This window comes from Leptonotus elevatus, chromosome 16 (assembly GCF_054856555.1).
Source record: "Leptonotus elevatus isolate MCC_2025b chromosome 16, RoL_Lele_1.0, whole genome shotgun sequence".
NCBI classification, from domain to species: domain Eukaryota; kingdom Metazoa; phylum Chordata; class Actinopteri; order Syngnathiformes; family Syngnathidae; genus Leptonotus; species Leptonotus elevatus.
The window spans coordinates 17,770,272-17,791,614 of NC_141254.1; the positions used below are offsets into that span (position 1 = coordinate 17,770,272).

General features: G+C 40.3%; 1 protein-coding gene across 7 annotated transcripts in view; it reads left to right on the plus strand.

The window, feature by feature from the left end:
- The window catches only part of LOC147161107 (neurexin-2-like), a 148,173-nt gene that overhangs the window by 15,078 nt on the left and 111,752 nt on the right, over nucleotides 1-21,343 (plus strand). For 5 of the 7 annotated variants that reach the window (XM_086057877.1, XM_086057881.1, XM_086057879.1 and 2 more), the window contains 2 exons: nucleotides 17,011-18,047; nucleotides 19,330-19,353. In XM_086057877.1, the coding sequence (XP_085914003.1) occupies nucleotides 17,345-18,047; nucleotides 19,330-19,353 (727 nt within the window). In that variant the 5' untranslated portion in view covers nucleotides 17,011-17,344. The remainder of the gene's footprint in view (nucleotides 1-17,010; nucleotides 18,048-19,329; nucleotides 19,354-21,343) is intronic. The other 2 variants (XM_086057878.1, XM_086057883.1) reach the window with 1 other exon arrangement.

The following is a 21,343-nucleotide window of genomic DNA, read 5'->3' on the forward strand; positions in this document are numbered from 1 at the left end:
GTAAACTAGTTTGACACAGCCTGTCCTCTAGTGGCACCCCGGGCCAAGCTTTTATGTTTTTTTTGCCCCACTGCTCGTGAGGAGAGTAGTCCATCCATCTATTTCATCCCCCCTAGTGAGTCATACTACAACAGATATACTGTAGTGCATAGAATGGAAACTTGCTATTGTAACGGATCAGCCAGGCTTTGTTTGCTTTTCTAATGAGATAACCAAAATAGTTTCTCACCCCTTTCCCCCTTTTAGCTTAGCAGTGGGAGCCTAAAGTGTCGCTCCTCAACGCCTCCCTGCTTTCCATTATTAGTACCATAGCATAGCACTCAAAGTGAGTAGGGCGCTCTTTTAACTACCTACTCAAGACAAATACATCTGACACATACACAGAGGAGCGAGGCCTGAGTGAATGCGGATGATGGATACGTCTGGTCTGGGCCGAGTTCCACTTAACGGAGCCCTTGTAGCGCAGACTCAGAGCAGCAATCTTAGCTGATAAGAGCCGCGATGCCGAGGCATCGATAGCAGCAGGTCACTTGCAAATAATGCTTGCTTGCTGTCTTCTTCATCAAATATCTCTTTTTTTTTTTTCTTTCTTTCTCTCATTCAACTGCGTCTTTGGTGCATGCTACAATGTCGGGAGCAGATGCGGTGTTGCGGCGGTTGCTGTACTACACCTACAGAACATTTGCATTTACTTAATGAGGTAGTGTGCGCAGAAGTCTGTTTATGCTCGTAGCAAGTGTTGTGCACTTAGCGACCCAATTACCTGGCTTACTGGTTTGTGAAAATGTCAGCTGTTCCAATGCCCTGCGCCTCTTGGAATGCTGGAGCGCACACGTAAGCGCACACACTCGCTATATGGCCCTCATATACAGTACTTCTAGTTGTTATGCTTGGCTGTCTTTTTGTTCTTGGGTGCGTGTTGCAGAAAAAACAACTTTTATGGATGCATTTTTAAAGGAATATATGTTGTTTATGTTTAACATAGCGCATACTGGCCACAACATTAGGTACTGCTAGAAATTTTTGAACAAACTGACACGCCGACAATCCAAAAAAAAGGTAACAGGATACATCTATATCTATTCTTTACTATCTGCACTTTATGTATATTTATGGCAACTTTTAAGCAAGGCACACAGTTTTCCTCTTAATACTTTTGCTTCTACTATTTCAAGTACATTTATTAGGGATTGTTGATACAACTTACTTCAAACTGATACCAGTACGACTACTCAACTTTTGAGTAGCCACCGATGCCAATACCATGAGTACTTTTCATACATCAAAAGCAATGAAGCGTAATTTTAGAGAGAGACCTATTTTTCCTTAAAATTGCATGAAATTAATGGCAGTGTATGTGGCCGCCATCACAAGAAATTTGGCCCGGTATCGTCCCAATACGATATTATTTGCATTAAGAAAATAATAATAATAATAATTCAGTCAGTTAGTGTATTAGGTAGGGATGGGCGAGTACTGATACCAGATATTGGATACCAGGCCTTATTTCAAGTATTGGTACAGTACTCGTACTGGTTTTGGTCTGAAAAATAGTGGTATCAAAAAACTCTAGAATTAGGTAAAAATAATCATTTAACAATGTGATGATTATTGTGGCTGTAGTTTGCAGTGGTGTAGAACAACATTCCTCATTTTAAGATTTTACCATTTTGGTTATTTCCTTCATCTCCATGAATTGAAAAATGTTAGAAAGCACTCAGTATGATGCAGTGCGGTGCCACACCAGCAAACTAAACCACATTAGTAAACATATTGTTCAAGTGATATGTCATTGTTATTTTTCGTAAAAGTGTATTTTTGCCGCCCTCGTGTTGGATTGCATTAAATCATCATGTAAAACATTAAAATGGCAAACGTTGAGATTTGAATTGAGTGGTTAAGTGGATGATGAGGATGAGGATAATGGCGAATGATTAAGGCCGTATGCCTGATATGCAGCTGCTGATGACAATTTTAATTATATCACTTAAGCTTACAGTTTAAAAAAATGCAGATAAAAATCCCCAAATAAAACAATCCATTCTTGCTTTAGGAGCGTTTGAAAGCATGATACTTCCATTAGTGACCCTAAAACATAATTACGAGCCAGCGAGCGATTTCATTAAGTCCCAGTGTTGATTCAGCAATACAACATCTTCATTAGTTGCATATCTTATCAGCAAGACACAATATTACCGTGTGATATATATTCTGCTTGTCATTGTAGTCCGAGTAGTATTGATCCAGCATTTTGATTGACATGGCGATAAAAAAAAAAAAAAAAGATGATGCATCTGCAAGCGCTACCGTTGACATCGCAATAGTAGTCATAACCAAAATAATCCATCTATCATTTTCCAAGAACAACAACAACAGCGCAGACACCTCTGTTCCTGCACCTCCTCGCACCCGCCCCGCAAAAACACCTTCAAGTAATTGAAGCCATGCCGCAAAACTGCCCCATCATAAAAGATTGAGCTGTAGGGATGCGTTTGCTTCACCACACCTTCAAAAAAAAAAAAAAAAAAAAAAAAGAAGTGAGAGAGAGAGGATTGCGGAAGTCATAGAAGGGATAACATGTAAGATTCATAAAGCTGGTAAGAGACGGGGAATGTTCTTTGCAACATGACATACATTTGGAAGCAGATGCTGTCATGCTCTCACTGCTTGAACTTCGAATCTGAAAATGCAAGCTTTATGTATATTACATATACAGTACTGGAAGCAGAGTCATTTATTGGTTAACTGAACAGTCATTTTCCAACTTCACGATGCATTCTAAGTATTAAATCATCAAATGCAAAACCCTTAGGTGTTTTCAGGATATTATACCTTAACTCTTTGACTGCCAGACGTTTTCAGAAAAGGGATGCCGCCAGTGCCAGCCGATTTAAGCATTTTGACTGATTTTCAAGGTCCACAGAAAATGTTCTGTTTGGACTATGGAAACACACGTACTACCAAATGAAAGATTGGACTTTCATCTTTCATCAGAAAAAAAGAGTTTGTTTCTACCTTATTCCGTTCTTTAGTAATCAACAATAGAAAATGGTTAGTTTGACCCAATTTCGCCTGTGTTGGACCAAAATACGGAGAAATCAAGCTTTTAGTGAAACGATATTATTTCATGCATTCTAGTGAATTTGACACTTCTTTTTGTCCATGAATGATGCCACAAACACCTAAATAGTGCTTTACTTCTATAAAACACTACCACCAAGAATGAAAAAGTGTTTTTTGATAGCAAAATACGTTTATTTACATTCAACAGTGTAACAATTTGACAACAATTTGGCAAACTATTTACAAATGTGTGCAACTGTGGTGCTATTTACAAATATGTGGATGTTTCAACGACAGTTTTTCTTTTTGTAACACTCTCCTGCGTGCAAAGAGACGTAACAGCATTTGCACAACAGATTGCCTCTTCGCGTGCGCCACTTTCTTGCAGGCCGTTTTTTTCCGGGGAATAGCAAGTATATACTGCAGTGTGTCATCAAGTCTAATATCAGGATCATGCTACGGTTACGTTACGGTGGTGTTACGTCTCGCTTCCCCGTGTCCTTCAGTTGCTATACCGAGTGGTAGATGTTCTGATCCATTTCATCCACTCCATTCATGGTGGCATCGTAGTCCAGAAACAGTGTCTTCTCCGTGATCAGACTGTACCCGCTCCTCCGATGAATATGCATTGGACTCGGGGTACTCTTCATTGTCCGATCGAATGTCCGCTTGTGCAGCTCCGCGTTTTCCGGCGTTAGCAGCGCTAGCCGGTGAGGCTTTATGACGAGAGAATAACGGCCGCGTATAGCTTCCAACTCCGGCGAGGTTGACCATCATCATCATCATCAATGTGCATTGGTCGATGCTTTTCGACTACTCTCCATCGTCCGATCGAATGTCCGCTTGTGCAGAAGTACCCGGCCGGCTATTGTGCGCGTTTTCCGGCCTTAGCAGCGCTAGCCGCGCTAGCCGCGCGTAGCCGGTGAGGCTTACTACGTGATCGTAAACACGTCCAGGCTTCCAACTTTGGCGTCAAACTCGCAGTCATCATCATCATCATCATCAATCTGCATTGGTCGATGCCAACTCTCCATCGCCCGATCGAATGTCCGCTTGTGCAGAAGTACCCGGCCGGCTATTGTGCGCGTTTTCCGGCCTTAGCAGCGCTAGCCGCGCTAGCCGCGCGTAGCCGGTGAGGCTTACTACGTGATAGTAACAGGCCAAAGCTTCCAACTTTGGCGTAGAGCTCGTTGTCATCATCATCGTTGACATCAATGCGCTTTTTAGTATTGATTGATGCTTTCCGTCTTTGAAAAAAATGCTCAAGCGTGAGCTGCTTGTAACCGGTTGCTTGGTCTAGCCATTGTGGCTTGGATCAGCCATTGTCTCCTCAACACTCTAGCTCCGCCTCACGTCTTCTACTGACGCCCACGGTGGGCGGCCCATCCAACCTTGTGCAAAGAGAGTCATCGCTGCCATCTAGAGGCCAAAACAAGTCATTAAACTTACCTGATCTGCCTGATATTTTCAGCACAGCTGCCCAAGGCTTTCCTGCACCCGTTTTTGAAAAAAAAAAAAAAAAACATAGGGGACGTCTTTTAACGTCCTCGGCGCCCTTCCCTAGGTTTATGCTAAACGTTTTATAACGTTTATGGCAGTCAAAGAGTTAATTTGTGTTGCACAAGTGCGCACCCCCTTCTTATAAATGGGGATGTGGTGATGTTCAGAAGTAGCCAATTGCATTTTTTGTTAAATAGTAATCATTTAAAATACTGCCATTTAATGTGGGAAAAATGTATAACCCGAGTTTGAACATGACTGGTTACATTTTGAACCACATCACCACTTACAAGAGGGGGTGTGCACACTTGTGCAACCCTTTTATCTCAGTTTATTTTTATGAAACGTTTTCATTTGAGGCTTTAGGTCACATGAAATGGAGAAAGTATAATTTTTTTAAATCTTTGCCTCATTTTTTATTTTATTTTTTATAAATCAGAAAATCATGGCAACAGGGGTGTGTAGACTTTTTAATCCATTTTATGTCCCTTTTCCGAAAGGGTAGAGTGTAGGAACCTGACCATCCATTGACGGAGCCCTGAATGAATGCATTTTAGTTTACAGTAAACTTGGGATAAACATTGACACAAAACATTTCCCATAATGGAAAAAGTTGACACCGTCTATTTATTGTACTTGTAGAATGTAAATATTGTTTCCTACTGCAAGCCAAGTCATGCTGAAATGAGTTCATCAATGCAATAAAACAAAATTAAGCCGCCAAATCTCTTAGGTGTCTCTGGTGCAGAATTTGTTCCAACCTGGAAGTCTGCAATAATAGCTGGCCGCGACCGCTTTTATAAGCTGTGGGTTTACACGGTAAGAAGCTTCAGCTGGGCCCGGCCGGGCGAGCTAGCAGCTTGCTGGAGCGATGGCGCACAGCTGAGCAGCCTTCTGTGGCTTCATCCTGTGTGCTGCAGGGCGGAGGGCTGGTGCTTGCTGTCCTTGGAGCTGAGCTGCAGCTCCCCGGGCATGAGCATGGCCTGAGTGACAACCCCCTGCCACCTTCCGCCTGCTTACATTTTCAAGTGTGTCCTATTTATAAATATATACGCAGCACAATTGCTACTGAATTTGCTCTTGTTTAGTGTCTAGAACCTCGTTTTTATCATCATTAAAAATGTATGTTAATACTGCCGACCCAGAGAGAGAGAGAGAGAGTTGTTAGAATCCTTTGCGATAGCAGTTGTAATTTCAGACGCATGACAGTTAATGAGACATATTATGAAGCAACATGTTCTCACTAGAATTTATTTGGAATTCATTAAAAGATTAATGAAAATGAGCACCCTTTGAGTTCAAAATGGACTATATTTGAGTATTTACACACTCCACAAGTGTAGCAGACAATAATATAAAATTTATAACAAAAACAAAACATTTAATAAGCAATGTGAAGCCACTATGAGTACCCCCTTCCTTCCTACATAAAAGTGCCGTCATTTATTTCAGCGGTTATCTAGCACAAGCTAGCAGCTATATGCTAACATCAGTCTGCTACCGTGGCTTCTTAGAGTGCCTTGTTGAGTTTGTTCGCATCTCAGAAAGAAAATGCAAGAGCAAGGAATTGTGCTGGGGGGGTCTTTTGTAACTGCCAGCACGTCGACCGCTGGCGTACCCTACTTAAGAATGCCTCGTTGTCGTCTGTGAGTGCATAGAAGAGAGAGAAAAAAAAGTCAAGACGTGACCGCTTTAGATTGGTACTTTGAGCCTTGGCTACTTTAGAGCGCCCCGTTGTCCCGATGTTTATATTCCAGCTGGCAGAGGCTTTACACAGATATATCACTGTGACTCAAACATGTTGTAATGTCTCGGAGGAGGCTAAATGAAGAGGCATTTGTTTGTCCTAGTTGTAGCAGTGGTATTTGATTGGCAGTTGAGCGGGTGTGGTTTCAGCACAGTAAGTGGACACGCCCACAGCATTTGAGAGGCGAGATAAACAACTTGATTTTTCTTTGTCTTTTTTTTGAAGGCTCATTTTGATATACTTCATTTTTGCAGTAATGCAAATTTGGCAGGATTATTAACATTTGTCTGTCGAATTTAGAAGGCATTTATTTCCACTTTGCAGGGACGCCCCAAAAAAAAATCAGCATCTCTTTAATGGGATAACGTAAAATGATAACGAGGACTGTGGATTTAAAGATACAGTAACATAACTGTAAAGTGCTAGAAAAAGAAAAGGAAAGGTGATTGAATTAGAATAGATTGTCTTTGTATCATTAATATATAACACAATTTGTGGGAATTAATACAAAGATATTATTATACACTATGTTTGTCTATTTTTAGTGAAATCAACACCGCATAAGTAAAAAACTGAAAATCAATCAAATAGTTGTTGGCAGTTACGGTTCAGTCATTTGGGATAAGATGTCTCATAATATTTTTTTAAAAAGTCGATTAACCTAAATAATATTCCAAATCCTTCTATATTCTCCGAATAACAGGCTCTGTGGAGAACAAGGAACAACAGGGAAGAGATTAGTAATTTATCTTTGTTTATTACAAGGCTGCCTGATGAAAAACACTTTGACTTTGAAAAGAGCCTTGATAGATCTTCGGTGTTGCTGATACGCTTCACTGCTCGCTTCTCAACTTTCTAAAAGGATGTTGCTCTCAAAAGGCAAAATCCTGACAATGTTTGGACTTTGAAGCTCTGGAACCTTGTGGTCACGCTTTGTCTCGTACGTATGCAAACATCCATACTAATTAGAGATTATCTACTTGCTCAGAAAAGTAGCATCAGGCCCATGTTTAAAAATATCCATTAATGCACACGCTCGCACTTTGCGTCCATCTGATAACTTTGTGTAAGCAGCTATTGTTGGCCTCTTGGGAGAGCAAGTTTTCCGCATGCACACCGTCTCACAGGGAAGCCTGATTAAATATGAGCGAGTAAATATAGTCTGTGCTTGTGGACCTGCAGGCAGAGGCATGTTTGAACAGCCAACAAAATGGACAGAGCCTCTCTTAAACTTGGATGAAGCAATCAATTCCCAGTTGCGCGTAATTACTTAAACAATTAGAAAGCCTTGTAAATGATTCAGCGTGAGACAGCAATCAAAGCAAAACGATGTCGCTTTAATGAAATCGGGAGCCGAAACAATAGAAAGAGCTGCAAATTGTGGAGCTGAAACACAATTAAAACATTGATCCTTGCGACAGAAGCATAATTTTAAAGTAAATATGACGGCCTATGTAGGTCAGGTCTGTCTTTGTTCCATATCTGACTGCAACAGACTTAATATGGATAATTAAAAATATGTATCATTATTCTATGTCATAGTTATCATCAATTATTCATCATAGGGAATTATGTCACTTCTTTTCTCGTTTGACATGTAATGTTTTACAGTTGTCTGCAATGTCTTGTAAGCTGTATTTCATTCCAAAGCGCACAATGGAGATAAAGCTATTGAGTCAATATTTACAACACACATGCTAAAACGGCACTCTTATCTCGTTAATTGTATCTACTGTTTGTCTTTGAAGCGAAAAATGAACAATTACTGATCGATTATTTAGTCATTTAATTTATTAATTTATTTTAATTCATTTTAAATGGGAGCAAATACTAAATCCATATTTTTTTGGACTCTTTATTCTTTTGCAAATTACCGTATTTTCCGGACTATAAATTGCTTCTGAGTATAAATCGCACCAGGCCTAAAATGCATAATTAGGTAGAAAAAAAACTTACATAAGTCGCACGGGAGTATAAGTCGCATTACGCGTATATTTAGTATAGTATAGTATAAGTCTAGAGTACCGTCTTGTGGCTGTCTATGAAATGTGATCATGGTCACAAATTGAACCTAATTTTTGTTTCTAAAACTGAATAATAATGTCAAAAGTTATTTTTAGTATGTGCCGCGGATGGTGGGCCAGAAATGGCCCCCGGGCCATAATTTGGACACCTGTGGTTTAAATTGTCTAAAGTCAGCTAGGCTAGTCTCCAGTTCACCCACGAACTTAATTGGGACAAGCAGTATAGATGATGCATGGATGCCAGAGCTTGAGGCTACATTTGTTCACATTCAAATTCGCAAGATAGTCATAAAAAAAAAAAAATAATAAAATAAAACAGTAATGGCTGCCAACTGATGCTTGTTGAGAAATATGAGGATGTCAACATGTTCCCTAGGTGCCAATGTTGAATGAATGCAGACTCGGAATGCTAACTTTTTCACCAAATTCTCTTCGACACCGACTACTCGTAGCTGCCAAGCCATCCTCTGGAATTCTATTGTTTCAATATGTAGAGACGAGAGAAAAAAACTTGATTGACACGAAAAGTCCTGTGAATTACAAATCAACTCTCTAATTATGATGCAAACCTCGATATGTTTCCACAAATTCTTCACATGCAAATGTGCGAATGTGTTTACCCGCAAAAGTGAAAGATTGCCAACGAGCTTGGAGGTGTGCGGCAAGTTCACTTTCACTGAACGGGTTCAAGCTTCCCCGTCGACTTGATGTCATTACCGAGTGCGCTCTTCTGCTCGTTCACCTCTATAGGCGGATTCTAATTGCTTTCATAGTCTTGCCGGCTCCATTTAAAGGACAGCAGCGTAATCAACCTCCGCCGCTCCTCTACGGGAAAATTGATGAGTGAGAAGAGTCGAGCTAAACTGTTTGGGGCCAATAACCATGCAGAGCAAATGATGCGGTCTTTTGAAATATTGCACCGCAAGCTGCCGATTACAAAACAAAGTGTTCACAGCTCAGATACTTCTTCAACAAGCACTTACTATTTATCACTAAATACACAGGCAGCTTTCATAGGAACTCTCTATCCATCCTTTTGAGGTGGTGACAAAAAGCCGATTAAGTCCTCAACGACCCGCATGTTTAAGTGCATACAGTCATATATATTCATATGCGCTCACTGACCGCTTCATGAGAAACAGCAGCTCACGCTAATGAGATCGAAGAGAGGGAAAATCCTGCTTTTCCGAAAGGCAGCCGCTCTCGCTGGCGATTCCCATTTTCAGGGAAGTATTCATTTAACACCGTGCTTATTGTTGTGCTTTCGGTCTGCACTGCATCATTCTGAGAGCTCTTAGTCATATTTGATTTTGTAAAGAAAGAATTTGGATGCTCTTCATGTATTGGATTCCATTTCTGTTGCGAGTGTTTCCCTAACCGTGTGCTTATTGAGGGTATAATAGTCCTTTTTTGTCATTTGTCGAGGGCTACCTCCAGCCGAGACGGCCTCCTCCTCGTTAGGGCTTTCACTGAACAATCCCATTGATTCTGCAGAGAGGTGTTGTCAGATCACCATTGTGTTGACTGAAATGTTACCAAAACTCACACAATGAAACACGGCTGCTCGGATTCATGCACAATGTGCTCGGTAGATTTTTCACGCAGCTTTGTGCCTGTGTGATATCTGCACTTGCGCAATCACTAACTGTCGGACCTCTGACCACCCCGCCTGGCCCCCTGGCCCTCCCTTGGGTTGCATGCTAACTCTTAGGAGAAGAAAATCCTCAGCAGCCGAGATTGTCAAGTTATGCTATCCAAGTTTATAGGTCGGGATTACCAAAACGTTCATCGCAAGAGCCAAAATGACTAAATTGCATTATGCATAATCCATGGGTGCAAAAATAACTACGGAAGACCACGTCTGACGATGATAAACAACAAACGTGATTCTAATGCGGCAGTCTGTTTACATGTTCTTTCCCCAGTCACTCTGGTTTTCTCCCACATTCTAAAAATATGCACATTAGGTTAATTGAAGACTCCATATTGCCCAGGTGGGAATGGTTATTGTCCATTGGCTGGCCGCCATTCCAGGGTGTGCCCAAGGTCAGTTGGGATTGTCCCCAGCTCACACGCAACCCTAATGAGGATTGCAGTTGTAAAAAATAGATGGAATGGCATATTTTAGGTCATATTTTAGTGTGCGGATGCCTGCTAGAGAGGGTTTGACTTATTTTTCTCTCTGTGCACAAGATGAGGAATTGAGGATGTGGCATTTCCATCCTTCTGAAATTCACACGTGTTATGATATTGATATTGATAATGTACTGTATTTAAATGCAATCACTTGCCCAACACATTGTAGTAACTTATTTTGTGAGTTCAATGCAAGGTTATTAAAGTTAACAAAAAAATAACGAAAAAAGTAAAATAAATCGAAATAAAATAACTAATTAAAACTACATTTGTAAAACTAGCTAAATCTAACTACAATTATACTCCATATATTTAAAAAAAAAAAAAAAACTAAAACCAATACAAAAACTAATAAAAATGTCAACTTAAACAAAGCATTTAAAAAAACTTGCTCTAAAAACTATTTAAAACTAACTGAACTTAAAAAATTAAAATAAAAATGAAATTAAAGACTAACTTTGAAGAAAAACCCAAAACTCTTATAACCCTGGTTTAGTGGCCATCATTCATGTTCCTTTTGTGTGGAATGTAGTTAATGTAGTAAAATAATGCAATACATAAATAGCTGGGGTGTAAAAACTGGTTTGAACGGGAAAATCTATTTAAAAGTGCATCCAATCCAATCGTTCCATTCAAAAGGTACATTTACAGTACTGACAAGTTCATTCAAATGTATGTGAAATGACCAAAAATAAATAAATTGCATCAAATCCTCTCGACTGAGCCGTACCGTATCGAATCGAGTCGTTATTCCATTGAGTCAAACCAAATCGAATCGTTCCAGCTTCAAATCGACCTGTCCTTGAATTGTTTTGCTCCCCATATATTGAAAACCGTATCGAATGGTCTTTTGTGAAGAGATGTACACCCTTAAATAAATAGTATCATTGTGTAATTGCAGAGTTTTGCTGTAGTTCCCACTACATGTCAGAAATGATTAAGCCAAATTGTTACGGTACATTTCTTAGCGTTGTTATGATGCAATTTTCACATTTTAGCATGGTAAAAATCCAAATGTTCAACAAGAAGTGATGTCCAAGCATTTGTTGTTATTTGACAATGTTTACAAAACTGAAATTGACAGATTCAGTATCAGCCTAGGGCATACTTCTGCAAATAATAATTGTGTGGGTGTTTTTTGTTCTTTTGAAATCTTCTGTGGCTGTGTAAATGTTGCTCGAATGAAATCTTCAAAAGTGCCTCGATGGCTGAAATAACAGCGCTTGCCAGCTTTGCTTTGTTTATTTCCCTTTTTCTGGTTCACATGATAGTGTTTCGGGACTTTTTTTTTTGTAGACAGCCTCCATTCAATCCATCTGCTTTTATATTGAATGACTACTTAACAGCACTCTTTCTGCCAAGCACAAAAGCCCAGATGCAAGAGGTAATCATTTGGTTGGATGATCGATAAGGATTTGCAGGATTTAGTGATTCTCATGAAACGTTGATATGATAAAAAAGCTCGGCCACTTTCGGAGTAAAATATGGATGGATAATTGTTTGGTTTCTTTATGGCCTCACAATGAAACCATTATTGTGTCCTCCCGTTCTCCACAAACCAGAAATTAGATGGACAAATACAAATGTTCATAATTACATTCTAATGGAATAGAAAAGTGGCGTGCTAACATACAGCAAGAAATCCAAATGTGACGCCGCACGACGTGTCGTTTGTTTACCTCTGTCGTATTTCCGCAATCCACTGAGTGCCGTTGCAGTTTTATGTTGTTTTGTCGTCTCGTGTTGGAAGGCAAAAAGTCCCACCCAGTTAGGCTGTTGCACATTTGCTTGGCAAAAGAGACTAACTCATTTTCACTGCTCTCTCTAGCCATGTAGCACCAATTAAGAAAATATTTACACCTTCCTACAACGGGGACGGTCTCGGTCTCTTCCCAGCTGTGAAATACGCCCCGCCCTTGTTTATTTGGTATCATTACAACCTACTTGAGAACACCTCAACCCGCATTATGATGCACATGGTGACATATTGCTCAAGATGTTTTGCCCCCCCCCCCCCCCCCATGAAGTTATTGTGAAGCCGAAAAGCCTCGTGTTCTTAGTCGAAATGAAAGTCTGCCGTGTAGATGCAACTGGGACAGGACTCTCATTTCATACTCCATAACTGACCTTGGCAAATTGCAATTCATCTTGCGAGGAGCGAGTCAGTTTGTATGACCTTCCAGGATGCATCTATTCCCATGATAAAGCCGTCTATCTGAAGGGTTTTCTTCCTGCCTCCAGCTTTCAAGAGCAACTTTGATTTGCCTCCTATGATATGCTTTTTCTTGCCACTCCGCCAAATGTGAGCAAACCCAAATGTGGCAGTTGCTCATCTGCGGCGCCCCAACAGAGGCCCTAATTCCCTGCTGACTGCAACGTATCATATATTTCTCTCTGTGCGGAGATGAAAATGGGCCAGCCCTGCAGGAGATGCCTTCACTAATGCGCCCTGTTGAGGGAAAAATCACAGTTGAATATACAACCAAAATATTTCTTACTTAAAATAAATCCTGTTGTTTATGCAAACCGCCAGCCTCAAGAGGAGTGCAAATTTCTATTTAGCATGCCAAGCGCGTATGATTGAGGCTGGTCAAAAAATAATGACAGGGCCAAACAGCATCCTTGGAGAGTTTATTACATCCAAAGTGCAAAATGAATGTTTTTTAACTAATACTTTATGAGCAGTTGGCTGATCGAAATTGCATTGAAGAAATAGAGTTTAAACTATTTTTCGCCATTTCAGTTTTCTAGATTTTTTGGGGGAGGGCCGTAGCTAAAATGGTGCCCAAATTATTTTATTTATTTTATTTATTTATTTTTCCAAGAGAGCTCAGTATTGTTCATTCGGTAATTTTACCGATTTGACATGTCATCATCATTGCTCTCTCTTTTATTTTATTTTTTTATTTGTTTTTATTTTGTATGTGGGTGTGCGTGTGTGTGAGTGTAATAATTAATTGTTTTAATAATAACAATTTTAAAAAGTTTTAAGAGTCGCCATTTCCCGTTACTTGAGCACCTTCGTTCACATCCGTGGTGTGAGATACTTTGTTATTATCACGTCGCCCAAGCCTGTTAGCTGGCGAGTTAGCTAGTGGTGAGTTACTCTCGTCACTCAGTGGAACACGGATATATTTTCATGGCTGAGGCATGTATAGGCATAAGAAAGATGCTAAAGCTATACAAATTAACATCCATTTTTCAGCGGCCCATGTTTTCACCCATTCACCAGACACACCCACAGAATTTGAGAGCAGAGACAATAACTTGAGTTTTCACATTTTTAATAAAAAATAAATAAAAAATTACCGTTCAAATGGGGACTTTTTTGGAACATATCAGGATAATAATGCGGACATTGGAATTTATTTTCTGTGTTCAGTGTTTGCATTACAATAACCAGCCAGCCCCTGAAGCGTTCTTGTCATCTTCCATCCTCCTCAGTGAACCAGTGATGTACGATATTGAGTTAGGCTTGTTTATGTCGGATGATATTCCATTTGAAGCAGGAGGTAACTCTCTGTTAGCAGGACAGCCATCCCGATCTTTGTTACTTGAGTGTAGCTTCATCATAATAGCCATTGGTTCTCCTCAACTGCCTCATTATTGCCAGAGCAGGTGTTGCTAATTGCGGAAACTGCGGCTACCGCAATGTGGTCACTAGTCATACAAATACAGTTCAGTCTTGGCGGAAGTGCCTTTCTAATTTGAAATGTGAATATGAAATAGCAAATTCACAACTGGGAAAACGCCTGCATGCAAGCAAAGCCGCAGTTTTATTTCTTCATGAAACACATGCAAAGAACAGCACTGAAGGTTTAATGGGCAGTTGTTTTCCCTCTCAAGACGCACGAGCCTCTGTCTCACTGCCTCTCTGCCAAATTGACACAACAGAGGTTTTACCGCAGAGCCGGCATTTTTTCTCGCCTGCATCTATCAGACACAACTCAGAGAAGTTGCCGTGTCTGTTGCGGCGACACACATTCAGATAATCGGATGTGTGGCGATGGTGTTCAATTTTGCACTGTGCTCGCAGATTCCCGCTATCCCCTTCCACAAAGGGGCGTTCCATTTGTGTTAGTACATCGGAAGGCGCCAAATTTGCAAATCAATTTCCACTCCCCATTGCACAACGGTGCCTTAAGTTACACACAGGATAGTAAGCTGCAAAAACACTGACAAAGCTGACTTAGATGGGCAGTACAAAAGCAGGATACAGCTAACTAACACTATGCTAAATAATAAGACAGGGATGGGGCACTCGAGGGGGGGGTCACAAGATTTCATCAGTGACCACGCACTTCCCAACCAGATGTACATGACAAAAAAATATATTTTGCAAAAATACGTAGCTCTTGATATATTTCATTTTTCAGCCTGCACCTACCAGAGAACAAAATAACCACATACTGTGATTTTCTTTTCTTTTCTTTTTCGGTGCAAAATATTACAATTCAAGGATGGCACAAAACTGCTGAACAGCAAACCGACATTAAGTGCAAGAAATTATTTTGTGCAAAAATGGAATTGCTCAAAATATGCTGCATATTTCAAATCTGCAAAAGATGATTAGGTCTACTCATGTTGTAGGGAAGTATCTGACCTAGTTTATGTAAAACGAAGCCATATCTGCCATCTAGTGGTGAATAGTTACATTACAACATAAAACTACAGTCAATGTATGTTCTCAATTTGGCAAATTTGCTAATGTTTTTCTCAATATTTCCTTTTTGTAAAAAATAAATAAATGGGTGTTTGAAAAAATCACACTTTTTTGTTAAATTTTTTTTGTTTAAAAATAATATTGATCCCAAATTATTTCAGTTTGCAACAAAAATGAATGAATTGCTCTTGAGTGGACTGGCTTTTTTTTTTATTTTTGGTCATTTGAACGGAACAGACAGAATAAACTCCAACTTCCTGCTTTCCAGCTTCTGACCTGCCCGTGTATGGCGAGGCGGCACTGTCTTAGCTTGAGTCCAGAGAGACGGCAAATAGAGCTTACGGGGCTTAACATCCCAGGAGGTGGCCATGGGCTGCTTCGCAACATGTATGTGTTATCATGTCATATATTTGCCGGCTTCTTGGAATGCAGCACAGGACGCTACAAAACTGCTACGAAGTTCTGTACCCTTTTTCTAGAGGAGAGCAGAGGCCACAGGATGAATATGCCTCTTGGTGTTGAAAGCATGTTGCTGGCTTGGTCTCATACATGTACAATTAACATTTAAGGGAATGGAATCCGTATATCCGGGATAGACTCCAGCACACCCACAATAATTTAATCGTTAATTTCCTCCGTTTTCATCGGTCTGTGTGTGACCATTTGTTTGTTTGCATGCCATTTCCTAGCCCACAGTCTTTGACATATCAATTTGGATTTTATGAATGATTTAGAATGGGGGGGAACAATCGCTTATAATTAGCAAAACCACCCAGATATAAATGGAATTGACTTGCTTGGTTGGTTCGAAACTGTTATGTCAAACCACGCAGATGTGATGCAGATAGAAATTGGCAGAATTTCTAATGCAATGTGGAGAATTATATGGAATGTGTTGTGCAGCTTGCGCCGCCCATCGGATCAGGTTGTTTTAAGACCGGTGTGTCAAACGTAAAGGGGTTGTATTTGGCCCGCGAGTTGATCTTGTAAAGTACAAAATGAATAAATAGTAATGTCAGACCAATCAATCAGACGGCCCAAATCAAAATATAAATTCAGACTTTCACAAGCAAATCGCAGATGAGCAATGCAGCTTGTATGCAGAATTGACCTAGATGCAATTATTTTACGCACAACTTAAAGTTCGTTTGTTAAAAAAAAAACCACAAAAAATAGACCAACATAATCAAGCATAAACGTGCTGGAATATGACACACATTCAGCTACTGGTAACACAAACACATATGACATGGATTAATGTCCTGTAACTTCATTAACTGCGCCACACAATGAATTCTGGGAACAATATATATGCAAAGCGGGTAGATAAAACACACCCGGAACTCATACGGGCAAAGCGTTGTTGCGGTTCATTTGCATTTGTGTTATTTTTTTAGAACAATATACTTAGAGTTGAGCCCAGGTATTTAGAGCTGCCCTGCAAAATAGCAAAAGCTGTTTGTTTTTAAGTCCTATACCATGATTTTTCTGGTCCGGCCCACTTGGTAATATATTTTCCTTCATGTGGCCCCTGAGCTAATATGAGTTTGACACGCCTGTTTTAAGACATCAATGACAAATGTTTGCTTGCCAACTCGCATTTTTTCTATTCTTTTGGGTACGTGGGTAAAATATTCCTCGTTTAATTGTTTTTTTCCCTCGTTGCTTCTTCAGCCCAGTTTGGCAGTGGCATTCCATTTTGCTTCAATTATTCAAAAACATGATTAACCAAGGATCAATTTCACGCAATCAATCGATTAATACATTATGCCAATCCTCACTCTGAATGCCAAATGATTGATTCCGAAGTGATTCCCTGATGACATGCGATAATTAAGATGAATCATTGTGTCTTGTCCTTTTGTCCTTTGTCTTAGGATGCTGTGTGGCTGAGAAGGCAGACCGCGCCACCTAGGCTTTGTTGCCTAGTTGACACATGGAGAATTGACTGGATGGAGGCCAAGACACTGGATGGCGAAGACGAGGGAGCACACGGTCTTGCGGCTCGCTTGTGATCTTTGTTGTCTTTCTGTCACACGTGGAACGATGGCACGAAGAATCCGGCTAGACAGTCAAGGCTAAAGAAACACTGCATGCAGAAATTGCTTTCTTGTTTTGGGGAGATTGTCAGCCTCCAGTAGACACTAAGCTATTCTTCCTCCCTCTTGTTGCATTGGATACATATGAATTAGCTTGTAGACACTAAGCATCATGGCCAGGTGTCACAACAAAGCCCTCTGGTTATTGCTTTTAGTTCATTTGGTGCTAACAGGAAGCGCATTGGAATATGAAGGCATTCCGGGTCAGTGGACACGTTACGGACAATGGGACGCCAAGACGACGGCGGAACTCAGCTTCATCCTGAAGACAAACATCAGCAAAGCTCTGGTGCTCTACCTAGACGACGGCGGCGACTGCGACTTCCTGGAGCTCCTCATATCCGACGGGAGGCTGCAGCTGCGCTTCGCCATCCACTGCGCCGAGCCGGCCTCCCTGCACACGGAGACGCGCATCGACGACCTGCGCTGGCACCGAGTTCTCCTCTCGAGGAACTACCGAGAGACCAAGCTGTTGGTGGACAACGAGGAGAAGGCGGCCGAGGTCAAGTCCAAGAGGAAAGAGATGGTCGTGGCCAGCGACCTCTACGTTGGCGGGATCTCGCCCGACGTGCGCCTCTCGGCGCTGACGTCCAGCACCGTCAAGTACGAGCCGCCGTTCGAAGGCCTCATCGCCAATCTGAAAGTGGGGGAAGCTCTGCCCGTGCTCCTGGACGGCCAATCCGTCCACAGCGACATGGACTACATCTGCGACGCGCACTCGCCCTGCAATAACGGAGGCCTGTGCTCCGTCAGCCAGGGGGAGGTCCTGTGCGACTGCATCAACACCAGCTACGTGGGAAGCTACTGCCACGAAGGTGAGGCCAATCACGCGTTCCGTTTTCACAGCGAAACACAATTTTGCGCCTCGTGGATAATCAACAAAGCGCAAGGGACTGATTGAAGTCAAATATATGAGAGCGGCTGGAGTGCCGTCAGTTATCTTTGCAGAATAACTTCTAATGTGACAGCAGCTTGATGTCATTTGTTTACCTTGGAAGTGCTACAAAACACCAGGGAATTACGAGAACTATTTCAAAGCCCATCTTACCTTTTAACTGCACAACTGAAAATATGCAAAAGAAGTCGAGCTTAGTTTTTAACAAAAATAAATTGGTTTTTAATATATTCAGCAACAAATTCAGGAAAACAAAATCAAAAGCAACAGGCACCACATTGGGCAAAATTGCCTATTTTTTTTTCCATTCCCTCAACAGAATTTTTTTAAATATTTACTACACGGTACATAACAATGGCATGCATTGCACACAATATGATATAATTATTATATACTTAGAATTGCTTAGAAATATTCTATTCTATTATTTTGTCTTCTTTCTTTGGCTAGAAGAAAGTTTCGCCATCATTTTGTGCAATTCTAAAATCGGAAAATGAAAAGATGATTATTTGTCGTCCAGCGATCCCTAATTTAATGTTTCAAATATACTTAAATAAGAGGGGTTTATTTTTAGCATAAAAAGCTAGCTTTAGCTTTAGCATGCAACGCTAGTTTTATTTTCGTGACCAGCGTTTGTGTGCCGCCCAGTGGGGTAATTTAAATAATATAATAAAATGATTCCGAGAGTTTGATTCCCACTGTTCGCATATTTATGAATCAATCTGCTCTCTACCCTGCGCCGACAATTTAGGCGTGATCTAACCAGGTGTAAGGTTTCAATTGACTTTGGTGGAGACCGGTCGGACGAATTGGTAAGTGCTGATCCGAAAATCGGGATCCACCGGCATTTGCCGCAGATAGGCCGTCTATGATGACAAAATCCAGTGGATGATGTAATGTATTAAACCTATACAGTATAACAAAAGAACGGTAGGCCTAAAGAGGAAGTACAATGGACTGCATCTGAATGTATATTTAGTTTGTCACTCAAAAATATGAAACATACAGGTGCTTGCATCATACAGTTAGGACATGCTAGTGTTTTATTTGTTCAACTGTCACTTGTTGAATTCTGCAAACATTCTGTCTTCGATTAACCCAACAAAAAAGCAGCTGTGTGAGTTTTAACTAAAAGAAGCCGCTCGGTATTTACTCTCTCCCCGCCAACAAAATAAATCTGTCTGTTTTTCTTCCTATTACAGCAGGTGTCCAGAAACAAGTAGAAGGTAAGCCACTACATTTTCTGATGAGCATAATGGTAACCATGTGTAATCTTTGCAAAAATCTTTTTACTGCAGCCTCAGTCTGTTTGCTGTAATCAGTTATTGTCAGTTTTGGACTGCAGTTCTGACATCCGACACATTAGGCTGCAAGGACATACATTTGTACGTATAGTAGAAAGTTGCTGACGTACTGGTTGCATTTGCAATCAGTCAAGGTGAATTGTTTGCGTACTGCGCCACATAAAAACTTGTTTTGCCCTCTTGCACGCCGCATGGCACCTTTTCCACTTCTTAGCGACTATTTGTTTGCTAGACTTAAATGACATTTAAGCTCCCAGCTTGACACACGGAGTCAAACATGCAGAAACCCACTGACTGATTTCTGGGCACATTCATCAATTTGTTCTGTTATTTTGCACAGTGAGACTTCCCAGAGATGTTGTGTTTTCTCTGAAAAGAAGCCACTGTGTCATTACTGGCTCATTATCCCGCAACTTTCTAGCAGTACAACCAAACAGGCCCGTTTTGCAAAGATGATGAACACACAGAATGTTAACATAAAGTGCAAGAAGGAGATTTATTTGGCGGCTTGCGAGACTTATACATCACGTCAGCAAAGTGGCCGTCGCGGTGAAGTGGCGGCCAACACACTCTGGGGAGGTGCACTGAACCACGGCGCGTTATCAATCACTGTTATGCAGCAAACTATGCACACCTGCTCTCCAAAAGCCATGAATACACTTGCGTGAAAAACACTATAAAACATTTTCATCAATAGGTGTGGTAACATTGGTGCAACTAGTATAGAATCACGTCCCTGACGAACGTTACTCCAAAATGTGCGCATTTTCAAGTAGCGACTCGTCTAATGCGTTAAGTAATCAGACTATAGTTGCTTTATTGATATCATTTATCTTTGTAGTAGCACTTAGCTGCTTGCAAGTGGTAGCAGTGAGAAAGACGTAAATGAACAGCATGCAGAAAAAAATATACATAAAGCACACATAAGGGAAATTCTGGTATTGAACATACTGAAATGCATTGTGGGAGTTTTCATGTAACATTCATGTCTGAGGCAGTGACATAATCGCACAAAACTGGATGCAATTTTTATGTTAAGCTGGGTGGTCGACATCTGCTGAATGTAACTATTAAAGTAAATTGTCATCTACTTTTTAAAGCAAAAATCGGTGAAGTAAATAAGTTACTTTTTAAAGAAAGTCATCAGTAAGGTCACTAAGTTACTTTTCAAGATAACCGTGGCAACACAAAACAATATTGTCATAAGCTTTAGAGTACAAGTGTGCATATTTCAGCCATTTACAAATAAGCGCAAATCGCCATGTACGCGTACAAATGTAACTTGTAATCTAAAGTAGTTATCTTTTAAAGCAAGTAATCAATCAAGTAACTAATTTACTTTTTAAAGCAAGTCATCAGTAAAGTAACTGTGGCAACGCAAAACACAATATTGTCGTAAGCTTTAGTGTGACTGAAAATTTCAGCTATTTACAAATAAACTGTGACTTACATTTACAAAAATAATGTCTAATCTAACATAGTTACTCTTTAAAGCAAGTAATCAGTCAAGTAACTGAATTACTTTTTCAAGGTAACTGTGGCAACGCAAAACACAATATTGTCGTAAGCTTTAGTGTGACTGAAAATTTCAGCTATTTACAAATAAACTGTGACTTACATTTACAAAAATAATGTCTAATCTAACATAGTTACTCTTTAAAGCAAGTAATCAGTCAAGTAACTGAATTACTTTTTCAAGGTAACTGTGGCAACGCAAAACACAATATTGTCGTAAGCTTTAGTGTGACTGAAAATTTCAGCTATTTACAAATAAACTGTGACTTACATTTACAAAAATAATGTCTAATCTAACATAGTTACTCTTTAAAGCAAGTAATCAGTCAAGTAACTGAATTACTTTTTCAAGGTAACTGTGGCAACGCAAAACACAATATTGTCGTAAGCTTTAGTG